The following is a 19,350-nucleotide window of genomic DNA, read 5'->3' as shown; positions in this document are numbered from 1 at the left end:
TTTTTAGTAAACCACAGATGATGGATCTCCCCCTTGGAATTTTTATTTCTTGTTGGAATGTATCTCTTCGTGTATTCTGAAATACCCCTTTAAATGACTGCCACTGCATCTCTTTTAACCGATCCCTTGTCCTAATTTGCCAGTTCACTTTCACTAGCTCTGCTTTCATGCCCTCAAAATTTCCCTTATTTAAGTTTAAAATAATACTCTTGGACCCACTCCTCTCCCTCAAACTGAATGTAAAATTCAATCATATTATGATCACTGCTACCTAGGGGTGCCTTCGCTATGAGGTCATTAATTAGCCCTACCTCGCTGCACAATAGTGTCCCTCCTTACCTGATGAGTCAGTACTCCTCCATTTTGAACACCACTTAGAAGAAGCACTGAGGGTGGCAAGGGCACAGAATGTACTCTGTGTGGGGGACTTCAATGTCCATCACCAAGAGTGGCTCGGTAGCACCACTACTGACCGGGCTGGCCAAGGACTAAAGGACATATCTGCTAGACTGGGTCTGCGGCAGGTGGTGAAGGAACCAACAAGAGGGAAAAACATACTTGACCTCATCCTTACCTATATGCCTGCCGCAGATGCATCTGTCCATGACAGCATTGGTAGGAGTGACCACCACTCAGTCCTTGTGGAGACAAAGTCCTGCCTTCACATTGAGGATACCCACCATCATGTTGTGTGGCACTATCACCATGTTAACTGGGATAGATTTCGAACAAATCTGCAACTCAAGGCTGGGCATCCATGAGGTGCTGTGGGCCATCAGCAGCAGCAGCATTGTACTTAACCACAACCTGTAAATTTATGGACCGGCATATCTCCCACTCTACCATTACCATTAGGCCAAGGGATCAACCCTGGTTCAATGAAGAGTGCAGGAGGGCATGCCAGGAGCAGCATCAAGCATATCTAAAATGAGGTGTCAACTGGCGAAGCTAAAGCTCAGGACTACTTGCATGCCAGACTGCATAAGCAGCAAGTGATGGACAGAACTAAGCCATTCCACAATGAACAGATCAGATCTAAGCTCTGCAGTCTTGCCCCATCCAGTGTTGAATGGTGGTGGACAATTAAACAACTCACTGGAGGAGGAGGCTCTACAAATATCCCATCCTCAATGATGGGGGAGCCCAGCACATCAGTGCAAAAGATTGGGCTGAAGCATTTGCAACAGTCTTCAGCCAGAAGCGCCGAGCAGATGATCCATCTTGGCCTCCTCCCGAGGTCCCCAGCATCACAGGTGCCAGTCGTCAGCCAATTTGACCCACTCCACGTGATTATCACGAAACGGCTGAAGGCACTGGATACTACAAATCTATGGGCCCTGACAGTATTCCAGCAATAGTACTGAAGACTTGTGCTCCAGAACTTGTCACGCCCCTAGCCAAGCTGTTCCAGTACAGCTACAACACTGGCATCTACCCGACAACGTGGAAAATTGCGCAGGTATGTCCCATTCACAAAAAGCAGGACATGTCCAATCCGGCTAATTACCGCCCCATCAACCTACTTTTGATCATTGATAAAGTGATGGAAGGGATCGTCAATAGTGCTATCGAGTAGTACTTGCTTAGAAATCACCTGCTCACTGAAGTTCAGTTTGAGTTCTGCCAGGATCACTCAGATCCTGACCTCATTACAACCTTGGTTCCAACATGGATAGAAGAGCTGAGCTGCAGAGGTGAGGTGAGAGTGACTGCCCTTGACATCAAGGCAGCATTTGACCGAGTGTGGCATCAAGGAGCCCTAGCAAAATTGGAGTTAATTGGAATCAGAAAAGTCTCTGTTGGTTGGAAACACACTTAGCATAAAGGAAGATTGTTGTGGTTGTTGGAGATCAGTTGTTTCCGTTCCAGGACATCACTGAAGGAGTTCCTCAGGGTAGTGTTCTAGGCCCAACCATCTTCAGCTGCTTCATCAATGATCTTCCTTCCATCATAAGGCCAGAATTGGGGATGTTCGCTGATGATTGCATAATGTTCAACACCATTCATAACTCCTCAGATACTGTAGCAGTCCATGTCAAAATGCAGCAAGTCCCCGACAATATCCAGGGTTGGGAGGACGAGTAACATTTGTGCCATGCAAGTGCCAGGCAATGACTATCTCCAACAAGAGAGTCTAACTATCGCCCCTTGACAATCAATGGCATAACCATCACTGAATCCCCCACTATCATCATCCTATGGGTTACCATTGATCAGAAACTGAGCTGGACTAGCCATATAAATACTGTGGCTACAAGAATAGGTCAAGGGCTGGGAATCCTGTGGCAATTAACTCACTCCCTCACCCCCAAAGCCTCTCCAACATCTACAAGGCACAAGTCAGGCGTGTGATGGAGTACTCTCCACTTGCCCGGATGAATGCAGCTCCAATAACACTCAAAAACCCAACACCATCCAGGACAAAGCAGCCCACTTGATTGGCAACACATCCACAAACATTCACTCCCTCCACCATCAACACACAGTAGCAGCGTGTAGCATCTACAAGATAGACTGCAGGAACTCACCAAGCCTCCTTCAACAGTACCTTCCAAACCCATGACCACTACCATCTAGAAGGACAAGGGCAGTATTTGCATGGAAACGCTACCACCTGGAAGTTCCCCTCTAAGCCACAAACTATCCTGACTTGGTAATATATCACCGTTCCTTCACTGTTGCTCGGTCAAAATCCTGCAACTCCCTCCCTAACTGCACCATGGGTGTACCTACACCACATGGACTGTAGCAGTTCAAGAAAAGAGCTAACCACCATCTTCTCAATGGCAATTAGGGAACGGCAATAAATTCTGGCCTAGCCAGCAAAGCCCACATCCCGTGAATGAATTTAAAAAATATATAGCCTGCTCTCTGGTTGGCTCTAGAACGTGCTGTTCTAAGAAACTATCCTGAAAATATTCTAGGAACTCGTCATCCAAGCTACCTTTGCCCATCTGATTTTTCCAATCTATATGTAGATTAAAATCCTCCATGTTTATCACCCCACATTTCTGACAAGCTCCTCTTATTTCTTCCTTTACATTCTGTCTTATTGTGTGGGTATTGTTTGGAGGCCTGTACACCACTCCCACAAGTAACTTCTTGCTTTTATTATTTCTCATCTCTACCCAAACCGCTTCCACACCCTGGTTTTCTGAACTTAGGTGATTCCTCTTGTGCTCATACCATCATTAATTAACAGAGCCATCCCTCCATCTTTTCCTACCTCCTGTCCTTCCTAAATGTTGTGTACCCTTCAGTATTCAGATCCCAATCTACGTCATCCTGCAGCCATATCTCTGTAATGGCCATCAGGTCTATTTGCGCTATCAGCTCATCTGTTTTGTTTTGAATGCTACAGGCGTTCAGAAAAAGAGTCATTCTTTTAGTTTAGTTTCATCTTTTTATTATTTTTGTAACCTCTATCCTTATCTGCTGATTTACCCTTAGATTTGTACTCCCTATGTCTTCCTGTCATGGCCTAGTTATCATTTCTCATAATAGTACCCTTCTCTCTTGCCTTGTCTCTACTCTTTGATTTGCCACATCTTCCCTAATTTGATCCCTTCCTCCCACTATTTGGTTTAAAATCCTCTCTACTTCCCTATTTATGTGGTTCACTAGAACACTCTAGTCCCAGCATAGTTCAGGTGTAGACTGTCTCAACAGTACAGCCCCCACTTTCCCAGCTAGTGATGCCAGTGCCCCAGGAACTGGAACCCACTTCTACCACACTGGTCTTTGAGCCAAGCATTAATTTCTCAAATCTTATTTGCCCTATGACCTATGTTGAGATCAGTTTCTGGTCAATGGTAATCCCAAGAATGTTTATAGTGGGGGATTCAGTGATTGTAATGCCATTGAATGTCAAGGAGAGATGGTTAGATCTCTCTTGTTGTAGATGGTCATTGCCAGGCACTTGTGTGGCGCAAATGTTACTTGCCACTTATCAGCCCAAGCCTGAATATTGTCCAGGTCTTGCCTCCTATGGACATGGACTGCTTCAGTATCTGAGTAGTCACAAATTGTGCTGAACGTTGTGAAATCATCAGTGAACGTCCCCACTTCTGACCTTATGATGGAAGGAAAGTCATTGATGAAGCAGCTAAGATGATTGAGCCGAGGACAGTACCCTGACAAACTCTTGCTGCATAGTTCTGGGACTAAGATATTTGACCTCCAACATCCACAACCATCTTCCTTTGTACTAGGCATGATCAAAGTGCTGGAGAGATTTCTCTCTGATTCCCACTGACTTCAGTTTTTCTAGGACCCCTCGATGCCACGCTCTGTCAAATATTGCCTTAATGTCAAAGCCAGTCACTCTCACCTCATCTCTGGAGTTCAGCTCTTTTGTCCACGTTTGGACCAAGGCTGTAATGAGGTCAGGAGCTGAATGGCCCTAGTGAAACCCAAACTGAGCCTCAGTGAGCAGGTTATTGCTGAGCAAGTGCCACTTGATAGCATTATCGATGACCCTTTCCATCACTTCGCTGATGAACGAGAGGGGACTGCTGGGGTGGTAATTGGCCAAGTTGGATTTGTTGTACTTTTTATGGACAGGACATACCTGGACAATTTTCCACATGGCCGGGTAGATGACAGTGTTGTAGCAATGGTGACTGCAAAGCCACTAAGCAGGCACAAACATTTGTTGTGATTCTCTCACCTCTTTGCTTTCCATGGACCAGTAATACAATTGGCTCCTCTGGATCAATTACCATACTTGAAACCAACACTCAAGATGTTTTCAATAATATACCCTGTACAATTCAGATTGGATGGACTCATTCCACCATAAACCTGAACATAGATTCAGAAGGAAGAGAAAACTGGCAATAGAAGGCAGAAAATTAGTAAGCTAATATGGAAAGTTGAGGAAACAAAAGCTAGAAAATAAACAACAAAGGAGTTGTTCAGTGATTAGTGGTGTATGCTTCAATGTTAGGATTCTAGTGAACAAGGCAGATGAGCTAAGGAGTTACACTGCTGGTAACATACTATAGACATGGTCAGAGGAAGATAGAAGCTCAAGCATGTAGTCAAATTGCTGAAAAGTGAAGAAACAAAAGGGAATAGCAGGGAATTTTAATGTTCACTGCGATAAGTTCAATGCAAAAAGGGTATGGAGGGTACAGAATTTTAAAGTGTATCCACTTTTTTTAGCCAGTACGTAGCAAGCCCAATAGGAGAAGGGCAGCTCTGGACTTAGTTTTAGGGAATGAAAATGGGAAGCTGGAAGGGGAGATAATGCATTTGAGGAGGGAAAACAAGGCAAGAGAATACACAATAAATGTTAGGATAATGAAAAACATGAAGGAATAGTGGAACCATGGAATGTGTGTACACGGATCTGTGATGGTAGCAGGACAGGTAGATAAAGTGGTCAAGAACGGATACTTTCTTTTATTGTCTGAGGCCTATAATAGAAGAACATGGAGGTTGTTCTAGAACTGGATAAAACACTACTTAGGCTGAAGCTACATACATTTCTCCTCACCACATTACAGGAAGAATGTGATCACACTACAGAAGGTACCAAAGAGATTTATGAGGTTGTTGCCAAGAATGGAGAATTTTAGCTATGAGGAAATATTGGATTGATCTGGCTTGTTTTGTTTGGAACAGAAGAGGCTGAGGGGAGATTTAATTGAGGTTTATAAAATTATGAGGATCCTGTATAAAGTGGAAAGGAAAGACTTATTTCTATTAGCAGAGGCATCACTAACTCAGGGGCACAGATTTAAAGTAATTGGTGGAAGGAGTAGAGGGGAGTTGAGGAGTGATGTTTTTCATCCAGAGGGTGGCATGGGTCTGGAGCTCACTGCCTGAAAGGGTGGCACTGTAGAGGCAGAAAACCACATCATGTTTAAAAAACATTTGGAGCTGCACTTGCGGTATTGCAACCTACAGGGTCACTTACCAAGAGCTGGAAGGTGGGATTGAACTAGATAACTCTCTTTCAGCCGCCACAAACATGATGGACCAAACCACCTCCTTCTGTGCCATAAACCTTTCTATGGTTATATGTGCGGCATTTAACAAAGGCAACAGGAGGTCTTGCCTGTCAGCTGGAGAGCTGGCAAAAGCCCCATGTCCCCTCCTTTTGGGAAGACCCGCTGAATTAAGTGTCCATAAGTGAATAGCGGCAGGCCTTCCCGAGATCAAGGACCCCAAGGGTTGCACGATGTGGGTCATTGAGGAGGGATGGGAGGGTGGTCAGCTGTCAGCAGGCTACCCTTTCCCAATGCCAGGTCACTTCATCAGCCGCTGAGTGCCTTTGAATGAGGGGCCTCCCTGGGAGCCCGCAAACAAACCCTTTTCAGGCTTCCTGTGTGGTGACTGCCCTGCTTGCCACTGGGTTAATCCTAGCGGCAGTGGAATGAGGCTTTTAAGTGGGCATAAATTGCCGACTTAAGGACCTCAATTAGCGACAGGGTGGGAAGAGCATTCCTGCCCTGGACTCAATGGGGACAGAGGCAGAAAGGTGGCAGGGTCCCCATCCACCATCCTCTTGCCCATTAAATCCCCAACACCACCAAACTCACCTTGGGATAGGGCATTCAATTCCGTCCTATGGGCAAAATTTTTAGCTCGGTGGGCGGTCGCATGCCTGACCCGCTCGAGTGTAAAATGACGCACGTTGATGTCAGGCAAGCATCCCGACATCAACATGCAGTTGTGTGCTATTTCTTTTGGCAGGCGCATGCCAGAGTTGGCAGTGTGCCCGCCAACAATTAAAAGGCCTGTTAAGGAGTTACATTATCAATTAAGTTAAATTTTTTGCTGCTCGTCCAACCTTACGGTTGGCGGGCAGACCAAAAGGCCAAGCGACCTTTGCACTTTTTAGGAAGCCTCATCTCATGGGTGGGATGAGGTTTCCTAAAGCAAATAAAAATAAAATAGAAAATTTTAAATTTAATTAATAACATGCCCTGACATATTTTATTGTGTTATTTATTTCCCCATTATTATTTTTTTTAAATGCTTCATCTCCCTGAGGCAGCTCTATACTTCAGGGAGATTATGAAGCACACACTTGCGTGCAGGCCTGAAGTTCGCGCTCGCTCTCCTCCCCTGCTCGCACAGGCAGCGCTAAGCGCTGCCACTCGCATTTCACGATGGGTGGGCTTTTATTGGCCTACTAGTGTGAAATTGCCTTCTGCCCTCGATTGTGTGCAGCAGTCGGCTTCCCAACCGCCCCACCGAGCCCACCCAACAAGGGCAAGATTCCATCCTATGTTTCTAAAGTAGATCATAGCTTAACAGTTTAAATGCACAGTCTGCCAATACTTTGTGAGGCAAAACTACCTGTAGTCTTCCAAATTGATATAAATATAATTTACTTACTATTTCACAGTCATCTTAAGTTTGTTGTTAGAATTGAGGCGAACATGCTGTAGAAATTGACTTGTCATAGTCAAATCCTGTCCAATCATTTATTTTACTTATTATTGCTCGTAAAGTTAGACAAAACAATAACCTTTTAAATTGTGAGATTCTTACAACTGAGTATTAAAATTATTGATGGTAATTTTCGTTATACAATTTTGATTAGAAATATTAATAAGCAATTTTTACATTCCCAGAAATTGTCATTTACCACTTTCACTTCCAAGCTTCAGCTCAACAATGTACATTAGAGGAATATAAATCACTTTATAATAGGTCAGATCTGCATTTTTACGACTTGTTAGTTTTGGATAATGCCAGTGAATGGTAGTGGTTTATGCACTGGTGTGACTTGAATCACCCTATGTTATAACTGAACAGCTTATCTCATTGTATTTTTTCCTGAATAAGACCATTAGACATAGGAGCAGAAGTAGACCATTCGGCCCATCGAGTCTGCTCCGCCATTCAATGAGCTCATGGCTGATCTGATAATCCTGAACTCCACTTTCCTGCTTTTTCCCCATAACCCTGGATTCTCTAAGATAAAAGCAAGTTCTGTTGAAGAGTCATACAGACTCGAAACATTAACTGTGTTCCTCTCCGCAGATGCTGCCAGACCGGCTGAGTTTTTCCAGGTATTTTTATTTTTGTTTTACCCTAGATTCTCTTACTGATTAAAAATCTGTCTATCTCAGTCTTGAATATACTTAACAACCCAGCCTCTACGGCCCACTGCGGTAAAGAATTCCACGGATTGACTACATTCTGATAGAAGAAATTCCTGCTCATCTCTGTTTTAAATGGGCACCCCCTTACTCTGAGATTATGCCCTCTGGTCCTAGACTCTCCCTCAGCATCTACCCTGTCAAGCCCTCTAAGAATCTTATATGTTTCAATAAGGTCACCTCCAATGAGTACAGGCCCAACCTACTCAACCTCTCCTCATAAAAATATCCGTTTATACCTGGGATCAACCTAGTGAATCTTTTGTGGACTGACTCCAATGCCATTATATCTTTTCCTTAGATTAAGGGGTCTAAAACTGTTCACAGTATTCTAGGTGTGGTCTAACTAGTGCCTTGTATAGTTTTCACAAGACTTCCCTATTTTTATATTCCATTCCCTTTGAAATAAAGGCCAACATTCCATTTGCCTTACCTATTATCTGCTGAACTTGTATGCCAGCTTCTTGGGATTCTGGCACGAGGACACCCAAATCCCTCTGTGCTGCGGCTTTCTTCAGTCTTTCTCCATCTAAGTATTATTCAACTCCTCTGTTCTTCCTACCAAAGTGCATAACCTCAAACTTTCCCACATTATATTCCATCTGCCATGTTTTTGCCCACTCATTTAACCTATCTATATCCCTCTGTAGACTCTTTGTGTCATCCTCGCATTTGCCTTCCCAATCATTTTTGTGTCATCTGCAAACTTGGCGATAGTACATTCATTTCCCTCATCCAAGTCATTAATATATATATTGTAAATAATTGTGGCCCCAGCACTGATCCCTGTGGCACTCCACCAGTTACAGATTGCCATCCTGAAAATAACAATATTTTTCCAGATTGTTGAGAAAAATATGAAGCCTAGAGTACAGTAAAATAATTGTATTAAGATTCAACCACAAAATAAGGAGATCTTTATGGAACATGCTCAGGGTCACCATATGTTAGTTTACTACAAGCTAGATTTGTTTTGTTATGACACTATTAAAGTTTTCACTCATACTTGAACACTGAAGCAGCATTTGACTTGTAACATCATGAAGAATAACCCCAACCTGCTGACCTCACTGACTGTGAAACAATTACTACTAATATTTAATGAATTATATATGCTGGGAATTTCCTCAGGGAATCTTCCACCCCCTGCCATAATTTTGGCAAAAGTTCAAGCGAAACCGGTTGTGCGTGTAACTGAGATTTTACCTAAGTTACAGTCACTGAGAGGAAGAAGCCTTGGTGATGGTGCTGACAGGTGATCAGTGTTTTTTTTAAATTTTGCATGACACTGTATCTAGATGTCTTTGTTGTACTGTTATTATCACAGGTTGATTTATGGTGTAGCAAATGCAAATTTTATCTTTTTAATAGAAACAAATAATATTGGAAGTACCCCCCAGGTGAAGCAGCGTCTGTGGAGAGAAAAATAGTGAATGCGGAATCACCCCAGATTTGTACTAAGTGCGGTAGTGGGAGGGTAAAATGACATTTTACCCTCCGGCTGTGATGGCGGGTATCGTCTCAATCCTGCCACAGTATTTATGCATTCTTGGGAAACACGCCATTTTGATGGTGGGCAGGCTCTCATTTGCCCGCCCGCCGCATCATCATGCTGGGCACCATATTTAAAGTCCAGCTGCGTGCACACAACTCAGTGCTTCCAGACCATGACTACTGCAGGGAATATGTCCATGAAAGGTAAGAAGACTGCAGCCCCAGGTTTAGCGACGCTTCACTGGAACACCTTTTGGATGCCCTGGAGTCCCGCCGCGATGTCCTCTATCCCCGTTCTAGCTGCAGGATGGGCAGCGGCATTACCAGCCAGACTTGGGAGGTGGTGGTCAGCACCAATGTCCTGCAAAAGAGGACAGCCACCCAGTGCCACTACAGGATGAATGGTCTCACCCAGGGTAACTCATTCTTCCCAACACTCTCAACTCACATACTCACAAACCCATCACACATCCACAGGGATCTCACACCTCAAGGGACAACACCACTAACTGTCACCCACAGTCCTACATCTCCATCAGGCTCATACCCTCTCGAGCTCACATCCTCATTCCTGTCCATGGTGCTGCTCACCACACAAACATTCCATGCAGTGCCATGTGTCCGGCTCACACTCTCTCCATCAGTTTACATGCAGGAGAAGCCTGCTCACATTAGCAGGGAGAGGTCCCAGACCGGGGTGGAGTGGCCCACATTAGGCCCCTCAGTCACTTTGAGGAGCATGTCATCGTGCTGACTGGTGAGGATGCCTGTGACGACGGTAAGGCTGGCTGCAAACACCCATCTGAGGATCCTGCACCTCATTATTCCTCCCTCAACGTAACTGTGAATGGGCTCTCTCCTGCATCTGACTTTGTTGCCATGCACTAATTATCTCTATTTTGTTTCACAGGGAGCCCTGCCAAGGGATGAACACCCTCAGCCAGCCAGTCCCTCAGCTCCATCGACGTCTTCATCTGCAGCCAAGAGGACTCCTCCTCCAATGCAGAGGTGGAAATCAGCAGCCCGGAAGACCCATCACTGAAGAGGGAGCAGCCAGCCCACAAGTGATTCTGGAGGGAAAATGTGTGTGGCAGGGCCTTTCAGAGCCTCATGCAAGCACTCACCCATGCACACGGATCCTTCATGCTTTACACTCATCTCATTGTCCTGAGCATTTTGAATGTAGCCTGCTGGGGTTTGCTTTCAATTGTCCATCTGAGCTGACCTGCATCTCTGCCCACCCACTGATCACCTTCCCATGCAGAATCTGATCTCGCACAACACGACTCTCATTTCACTTTCGATTCAGCATGGTCTGGTTTCACTGCATTGTGCGCTCCCCCATCTTTTACCCTTTCCCTGATAACCCATTTCCTCCCCCCCCATCATGGTTGACCCCCCCGCCACCGACATCACCTTCCATCTCCCCTCTGTTACCTACTAGCCACAACACTTTTCCTTTGGGGATGTCCAGGTGAACATGCATGTTCCCTTCCTTCCTGAAAATCCCATCCCCATCCACATTCACCTCCCGACCTCCTCCTTCCTACCCTCAGGGTCCGTGACTGCCTCCGAGTCCCCACCAACCACCCCCATCATCCCTTCTATCACTACCGTCAAATCCTCACCCTCCCTTCCTGCCGCCTCAGTCTGCCCTTGGTCATTCTCACCCTTCATACCACGCCCATCCTCAGTTCGCTCCCCAGGAGGCAGACATGGACCTATCCAACCCCACCTGTGCATATTCACCTCATACCCCCTACTCCACAACCCTTAATCCCTGGAACCCCTTCCCCACTTTGCACCCCTACCCCCCACCTCTGCACCCCTTCCTTCACCTGGATACCCTACCCTCTCCACACCCCTTCTCCTGTACCTTCCACCTCCTTACACCTACCTCCCCAGTTGTGGTCTTCTCCACCGTTACCCCTTCCTCCCCCAACAACCTTCCCCCCAACACCTTCATTCCCCCCCTTCCCAACCTCACCCCATCCTGACATCTTCATTTACCCTGACACCTCTTCCTCTCCCATCCCCTCGACCATCACCCGTTGTGAGCATCAATGGTGACTATCTAACTTCCAGGCACTGCTTCACAGCAGAGCCATGTCTATGAGAATCAACCCAGCATGCCATGGACATTCCTCCAGTGTGCCATTGTTGTCGGGCTCCAGCATCTTCTGCTCCTTGAACATCTGTGATGTGAGCAAAGCCCTGATGGGTAAGTCCCGACCTGCACATCACCGTTGTCAAAACATGTTCTACAGTGGCGTGCTTTCCCACCAACGTGAGCAGACAATCCAGTGTGAGGGCGGGGGGGAATGATTCCAGTGGCCGGGCATAGTAACAATATGCTGCTGTGCTATAATGAAGTTCTGACGCCTGATGGCAGAGAACGCGGCCCACCATCTGTGGCTGAGCGGATGATCGCAAACTGGTTTCAATTCATCATGAAACCAATTGTGTCATATTGTCCGCTCACATCACTGAATACGCCCGATGCTGGCGGGCATAGAAAATCCTGGCCAGTGTTTCAGGTCGATGACCTTTCGCCAGTATGTTGATTTTGTGCCAAGTTTCTCATTGTTAGTATCAAATAGGGAAAGGCAAGATCAATTTTCTGAAATACACCATTAATCAAAATGAAAGCCACCCTTTGCAGCTACAGATGAAAACTATTAGGCTTGCTCCCAAATACTTTTTATGACCCAGTCTGTAAGTCCCTCTGATTCTTTTTCCATTATTTTGCTGTCCAAAATATCTGTTGACTCTATTTTACTGACAAACACCTCACTGGCTCCCTCAATTTTTCAAAAACATATAACCTTAAAACAAACTGAAAGTAATATGAAATTATGGATAATCTGAAAATGTCACAACAGAACTGGAAAACTATTTGATATGGTATAAAAATAGTAGGCATTTGAATGAAAAAGACTGATTTTAAATATTACCTTTTATTCACTGAAGGGCTACTTGGTTGCCTAATTATATCAAGGTTGTTATAAATTTATATATTCCTCAAGTGACATCAAATGTTCTCATATTCCATGAATGATAGTAGTGATCTGAGATGTGCAGTACAAAATTGAAGCAATTAGCTTAATTATAGCAATGTATTAATAAATTTTAGTTTTAGAATCAAGAAAGTTGATAAAAGATAATAAATAATTAAATGCCCACCTAACTTTACTTCAGTCATTGGTGATCCAGGTTAGATTGCACTAGTGGATAACTTATTTAGCTGTTAGCAACATTTCATCTGCTCAGATACCAATAAGGAGGTGTATGTCTTACTTCACATCAGAGAAAAACAGCAGGATTTTTTCTTTTAGTATGTCAATAGACTAATAGAAACTATGCAATATTCTTTTAACAAGAATGTATGTACACTAATAGACAAAACCAATTATTTTAATTTGGGATGATATTTTGCTATCTTATTGATAGAATCTGATTAACCACCTTGTTTTTTTCCCCCTCCTCTAGCTGTCTCAGCTTATTGTTAATACAGGAGGTGTGGCTGCTGTCATTGATTATATCGGTGAATCTAAAAGTAATGTCAGGCTGCCTGGTATTATGATGCTTGGTTATGTGGCTGCTCACTCGGAGAACCTGGCAATGGCAGTGATTGTCTCCAAGGTTAGAGCCTTGTTCATTATCTGTGTATTACCATTACAATGAGGCCCTAGAAAAAGGACAATAAATTAATCTAGCTGCAAAGCATATTGGACTGCAGTGGTATATTGATTTGTTGGTTAGTACTCCCAGAAGAATTGAGGTTGCAGATGTAAATTCTACATTACTCATTATTTCATTTCTTTCTATTTCAGTAAGAAGGAGCTTTTTGTTTTCATTTTAATGCAGAATGTGTCAAAGTAAATCTTGATTATGACTTTTAATTTAAATACTTAAATTATGGTAATTTGTGCTGTGAGTAAAATCTGATACAGTCGTCTTCAGGGCTTCTAGCTGGAGTGTTGTGATGTAATACTCAATTATACCCCTGTCTCCCACCACCTCCCCCCCACCCCACCCCCACCCCCAACCAGGATTATTGCCTCACCTGACTATAAATGCAGCTCCCATTACCAGATTCAGGTGCAGCATTCACATAAATACTTGCTATTCTGTTAGAGTAATGTCTTCACTATTAGAAAGGTTTTATTTCTCTCGCTTTCTCTCTCCCTCTCTCCACCCTATTTTAGTATCTTATCTCAATTCATCCAGTTCCTATTGATAGCCCAGCCAAGATCAAAAGTTTACTGTATCATGGTGCAAACATACCTACTACTTAATGAAATAACATTTTAATAAAGTAACCTGCAATAACATCTTAATAAAATATTTTTTAATTATTGATTTTATTCTTGGTGCTGTTTTGTGCTTGACTAGGTGATGTCAGTGCTGAAAAATTAAACTTCTTCCACCTTTGACACATCGGCCTTGAGTTTTTAACTAATGTAATTGTACTGCTGGCATTAATTCTATTCAAACAAATGAGTTAACACCAGCACTAAAATAATGCTAATCAGCAAAATAGGCTCCACTGTCAGCATTAAGCACCACAAGGTAAAGAATGACCAAGTGGTTAGTACAACCTTTTACACTTCCTTCCAATGTATTTTAATCCTTGACCCTCAGGAGAACACTCCCTTTTGCATCAGTGTGAATCTTTCCCTGTACTATACCAGACATCCTTAGGGCCTCTCTGAGTGAGGCTGTTGTTTTGTGATGTAGATCAGCACCCACTAAAAAGTGTGATTTCACTTAGGATCTTTACAGCTGTCAGAGTAAGGAGACATTCATCCCATCAATCTGAGTTGGATTTGGACAAGGCTCCAGAAGTGAAAAGCCAATTTGAAAATTCACTGTGGAAAGTAGCTCTCTGTTAGTAAAATAAATTTGGTTTACCGATAATTATTTTTGTCATACCCAACATGCAGGCACTCTGTTAGTTACAAGGATCATTTTTTTTCAGACTGGAGTCCTTCACAACATTGTTAATGTTAATTTAAAATTGGTTCATGTTTTAAACAGGGTGAAATTGCAAGACTCATTTCTATTTAATCAAAAATACACTTCTGTTAATCATTAGGATTCAGCTCAGAACTAACAAAACAAATTCAAACAATGACAGGCAACGTCTTGTGCCAGGCAACCCTTTTATTTCCAATCACAATAAATGAGTTTGGATTTTCATATTATTGACATTCTACAAAGGTGACAATCCAACAGAAAAATTTTTGTTTTATTTTTATACATATAATTTCAAGAATAGTTGCTGCACTGTGTTCTGTAGATAAGTGAAGTAGTAATAAAACTTGCTTGGCTCCTTGAACTTGGTCTGTTAGACATGTCATGGCTAGCGTTGCAATGCAGTAATATCTGAGGTGCCAAAATGAGTTATGGTTAGACACACAAGTTGAAGTTTGAATCCTATAAAATTTATAGAATTATGGAAATGTTGTACTTAAAACATTAAGAATTATTTTTGTGGAAAGTTGAGAAACTGCTAAAGAAGTAATCTTATCATTTTATCAAGCAGATGGAACTATTATTGTATGTCTCCACAGTAATAAACAAAGTTGGAATGTGTGTATACATGGATCTTTAACTTGCCATTAATTATTTTAGCACAAAGTGAAATAGAGTTAAACTCTTGAGTTAAATATTACTGTTAGGCTTTGTATCTTGTTCAGTGATTGAAGTCAATTGTGGTTTTAAATTAGAAATGTTTAGCTGTGCAGTTGGATATTCAGACAATTTTAAAGGGTTTTAAAATGTTTTGAGGACAATTTAAATTCAGGATGAGCTAGTTACATCAGCAATTAAAATTAAAATTCTTGTATCAACATGCCATAAATTTTACAACATTGTTTTGGTGAATCATAATTAAATTTGATTTAATAATGTTCTAATTTAAAACTAAAACAAAATAATTTAGCATTTTTCTTTCAGTAGTTATTTTGATCAGTTTGGCATTTTAGTCTTTCAGGACTGCCAAAATAGAAAGGTCACAATGTAATGTTAGACAAAGAACTAGTGAGAAGCCCCATGCATTCATATCCCAATTACCTTTCCTCAGCAGAATCTTTTTACTAAAATATAATTTTTCTATTCTAAAATTATTTCTAAAATTAATATTAAAATAATATTACTAAAATAGTTCTTTTATTTTAATCTCAGACACAAACCTGTTTTTGACCTGGTTTTAGTTATGTAAACAACATTTAAGAAAAATAATTGATTCCTTTATTCATAACCGAACAAAATAAATGTTTAGACATGTCATTTAATTGTTTCAAGTTTTATGCACTGTGACTTCCCTTAATGTATATTACTTTTCATTTGCTAAGTATTTTCCACAGTAGGATGATACAGTAGTGGTGATATAAGAAACGGTGCTTCAGGCTGAGGGTTTTTACTATCCTTGACATCCTGTCAAACTAAAAAAATGCCAGCTCTAATACACTGAGCAGCTGTGTGCTGAACTGCTCTTTCAGCCATCAGGAAGATGTGTAGGATAGAAATAAGAACTGTTTTTTCTTAAAATTGCTTATTAATGTAAGCCTATCACATGTAGTGTCTCTGACTAAGACTGTGTGCTTCTGATCAACACAACAGGGGGTGCCTCAGTTGGCTATCTGCCTGTCAGAAGAACCAGAAGACCACATTAAGGCAGCGTCTGCTTGGGCCCTGGGGCAGATAGGAAGACACACTCCAGAGCATGCACGTGCTGTTGCTGTGGCAAATGTTCTGCCAAAGCTCCTTGCACTCTACATGCAGACTGGAAGCTCTGAAGACCTTCAGATTAAGGTAAAACATACATCACGCCTGTCATATTTGATCCCATTTGCAACCAGAGTGCCAACTATTAAACATCTGAGATGATTTTCTTTCCTTTTTTATATCCTATCTAAAGATTAGAAAAGCTTGCAATTCAGATAAGAAGAAATTATCTTTTACAATTTTATATGGTGATTCTTAAAGATAGTACATTATTTAAAATGTTTCTATAATGGAAAGTGGAAAGAAAATTAAGTATTTAGAGAGTTCTTTACATTGGTACTCTTATAGTAAATTGATTTTAAAGTGTGTATTAATGCTGAATTACCTATGGTAACAGGAATTAATCCTGAAGTCCTGTCAATAATGTTTACCTAGGGGATAATAGCTAGCTTGAAATGTGTCACAATGGAGAGCTTCAGATGATGTCATAAACCATGAGAGTGAAGCTCGGGTGGTTAATTACAGAAATTCTAATCCCTAGACATAACCTGGTTAACAAATGCAAGCCAGCTGTTCTCTGTTGTAAATATCATTTACTGAGAATTCTTGGGATTTCTGGCAGTTGCGGAAAATCAGATGACAAGAGAAATGATGCTTTTTTAAAGCAGAAGCTGCATTGTTTATCCTGATAGTTAACCTTTATCACAGACATGTATGCCTTCTGCATTGTTCTCTACTGTATTAAGTACCACATGCAAATAACCCCATTAGTAACTCTGTTACTTTATTTATTTAACAGTTGATTTTTAAAAATTGAATATGTATTGAAAAATGTTTTGTGTTTATGCTGATGTAAACAGAAGCCATATTTTGTACATGAACATGATATCGAACCAATCCCAATAATGTTGAAATGCTGTTATTTATGCACTTATTGTGGTATTCGCTGGAGTCTGTTGGCTGTGTAAATATTGTATCCAGTGAGAGCTCAATATGTTTCCTGTTGACAACCTTCATTTTGTAAGTATTCATGTGGTAATAGAAGAAGGAGTTACAGCAGTTATAAAATATGTTTTTGACAGTGTCTTACTTGCAGGATAAGTTTTACTAGAACATAATGTTCTGTATTTAGAGTATCTAGTATGGATTATACTATGGTTAGTCACTTTAAATTAGTCATTAGAGGGTATACCACCTGAAAATATTTAAATTGGGTATGTTGCAGCTTCCTCTTGCATTTATTTAAAGTATACTACAGGTGCCTTTCGACTCTTAAATTCAGAGCAGCAGAAAAATCCATTGATTTATGGCTAAAAATCAATTGACTACTAGTACTGCCATTAGTTGATTTTTCTAAATGTCTTCATGCTGGCAGGATGAAAGGGCAGCTACATGATTGTCCAGACAGCTTTTGTGCATTTGACGACCAATGAATGCACATCAAACTAGAAGTGCAGATTCTTTAAAGAAACTGCATTCACTTTATAGGGCTGCACAGGCAATAGTTCATTACAATAAAAAGGTACCTGCACAATGTTACTTTTCCCATTTCTCATTCTTGTAAATGACTTTATAAGCTAATTAAAAGAAAGTGATGGTAGCAAGTCAGTGCAAAATTTTCCGCTGTTCTTAATTTTTTACAGTTTATAAATTAATTCTTAGGAACTAATTTACATTTTAATTTTTAAAAGGGATGTATAGACAACACACAAAGTGGGATAATCTCTCTGGTTCCGCAAATTAGTTTACATGCTGGATGAGAGATTAGATGCTTTCTATAAAAGGAAACTGAAAGATTTCAATAAAAGAACAGTTGTGAATGACATGATGAAGAGGGCTCAAAAAATTAGTTCACAATTAGGACAATTTAAAGCCTGGAAAATAATTTTACTGATCTTAGCAAACAGATATTTTACATATTCATATGACACCTTCCTGTTCATTCTTTAACAGAAACATTTTAAAATAGTGCTCCTATTAAAATACAAACAGAGGATTATCATATGAATATGTCGGTATTTGTTTATATTGCCAACAGTAATTTCCAGGCTTTGAATCTCGGATACTCATTGATTTTCTGTCTGATAGACATTTGCACGAGTTCAACAAGGGTATATTCTCAGAGCCAAACCTCCTTAGATGGGAGCACTAGTCAGAGAGTCAAAGCTAAAGGGCATAATTTTATGGGCCCCCATTGGTGGGTTTGCAAGCAGTGAAGTCATAAAATTCCTTGCATGGCCTTCCTGCTGCCTTCCTGCCCACCCCTGACCTGCCCTCAGTTTTATGGGAGGAGGGCAAGGGCTAGAGCACCCTATTCTTATCCCAATTTAGGCCCTTATAAGGCTAATTAATGGCTACTTGGGGGATGGGGAGGGGAGTGGTGCCTGGCAGGTCACCCTGTTTGGGCCTCGAGTAGGAAGTGTGCCATCTTCACTGGCCCCCACCCTGAATGCTCCCTCTCCCATGGCCTCTCCATCAAGAACACCCTTCTGTCCCCCCCGCCACCCTGGCCTCCCCTCCCATCCCTGCCATGAGACCCCCCCCACACATACCTCCATCCTGGCTGCAGGACTGCTTGTAGCCTCAGCAGCGGCCACGCTCCAAATAGTGTTACTGGGACTATGAGCTGTCTGCCAATTAGATTGGTCAGCAGCTCTTTGAAGGGTGGAAGTCTCACCTCCAGCTAATTACACTCCTTGGAGCATTTGACTCGTCAGGTGACTGTGTGGGAAACCCCGCTCCTGCCACCTCTTAAATTCTGCCCATAGTGTTATAGCCACATCTCTAACTTGGCCCCCTTCTTTCGAAACTCTACTCCAACAAAGCAACACCACCAAATTTTCCACTAAAGGTACAGTGACCCCCCAGCTGTAATGTGACAAGGCAGCACTACCACACATGCAAATTCCTTACTCATCCTGGCACTAAGGAATGGACACTTACTTGTTCAGAAAATGTAGGCATAAGACAACAATATTCCCCTATTATAATTTGTTTGGTGTCA

At 42.0% G+C, this 19,350-nt stretch overlaps 1 protein-coding gene across 3 annotated transcripts in view; it reads left to right on the top strand.

Annotated features, from left to right (window-relative positions):
• The window catches only part of spag6 (sperm associated antigen 6), a 206,956-nt gene that overhangs the window by 140,214 nt on the left and 47,392 nt on the right, over nucleotides 1-19,350 (top strand). For all 3 annotated transcript variants that reach the window (XM_041185132.1, XM_041185131.1, XM_041185130.1), the window contains 2 exons: nucleotides 13,104-13,256; nucleotides 16,242-16,433. In XM_041185132.1, coding sequence (XP_041041066.1) covers nucleotides 13,104-13,256; nucleotides 16,242-16,433 — 345 coding nt within the window. The remainder of the gene's footprint in view (nucleotides 1-13,103; nucleotides 13,257-16,241; nucleotides 16,434-19,350) is intronic.

The sequence above is a fragment of the Carcharodon carcharias genome, chromosome 3, assembly GCF_017639515.1.
Source record: "Carcharodon carcharias isolate sCarCar2 chromosome 3, sCarCar2.pri, whole genome shotgun sequence".
Lineage (NCBI taxonomy): Eukaryota > Metazoa > Chordata > Chondrichthyes > Lamniformes > Lamnidae > Carcharodon > Carcharodon carcharias.
Note: the sequence above shows the minus strand (reverse complement) of the source record. Positions and strands in the feature narration are given on the sequence as shown.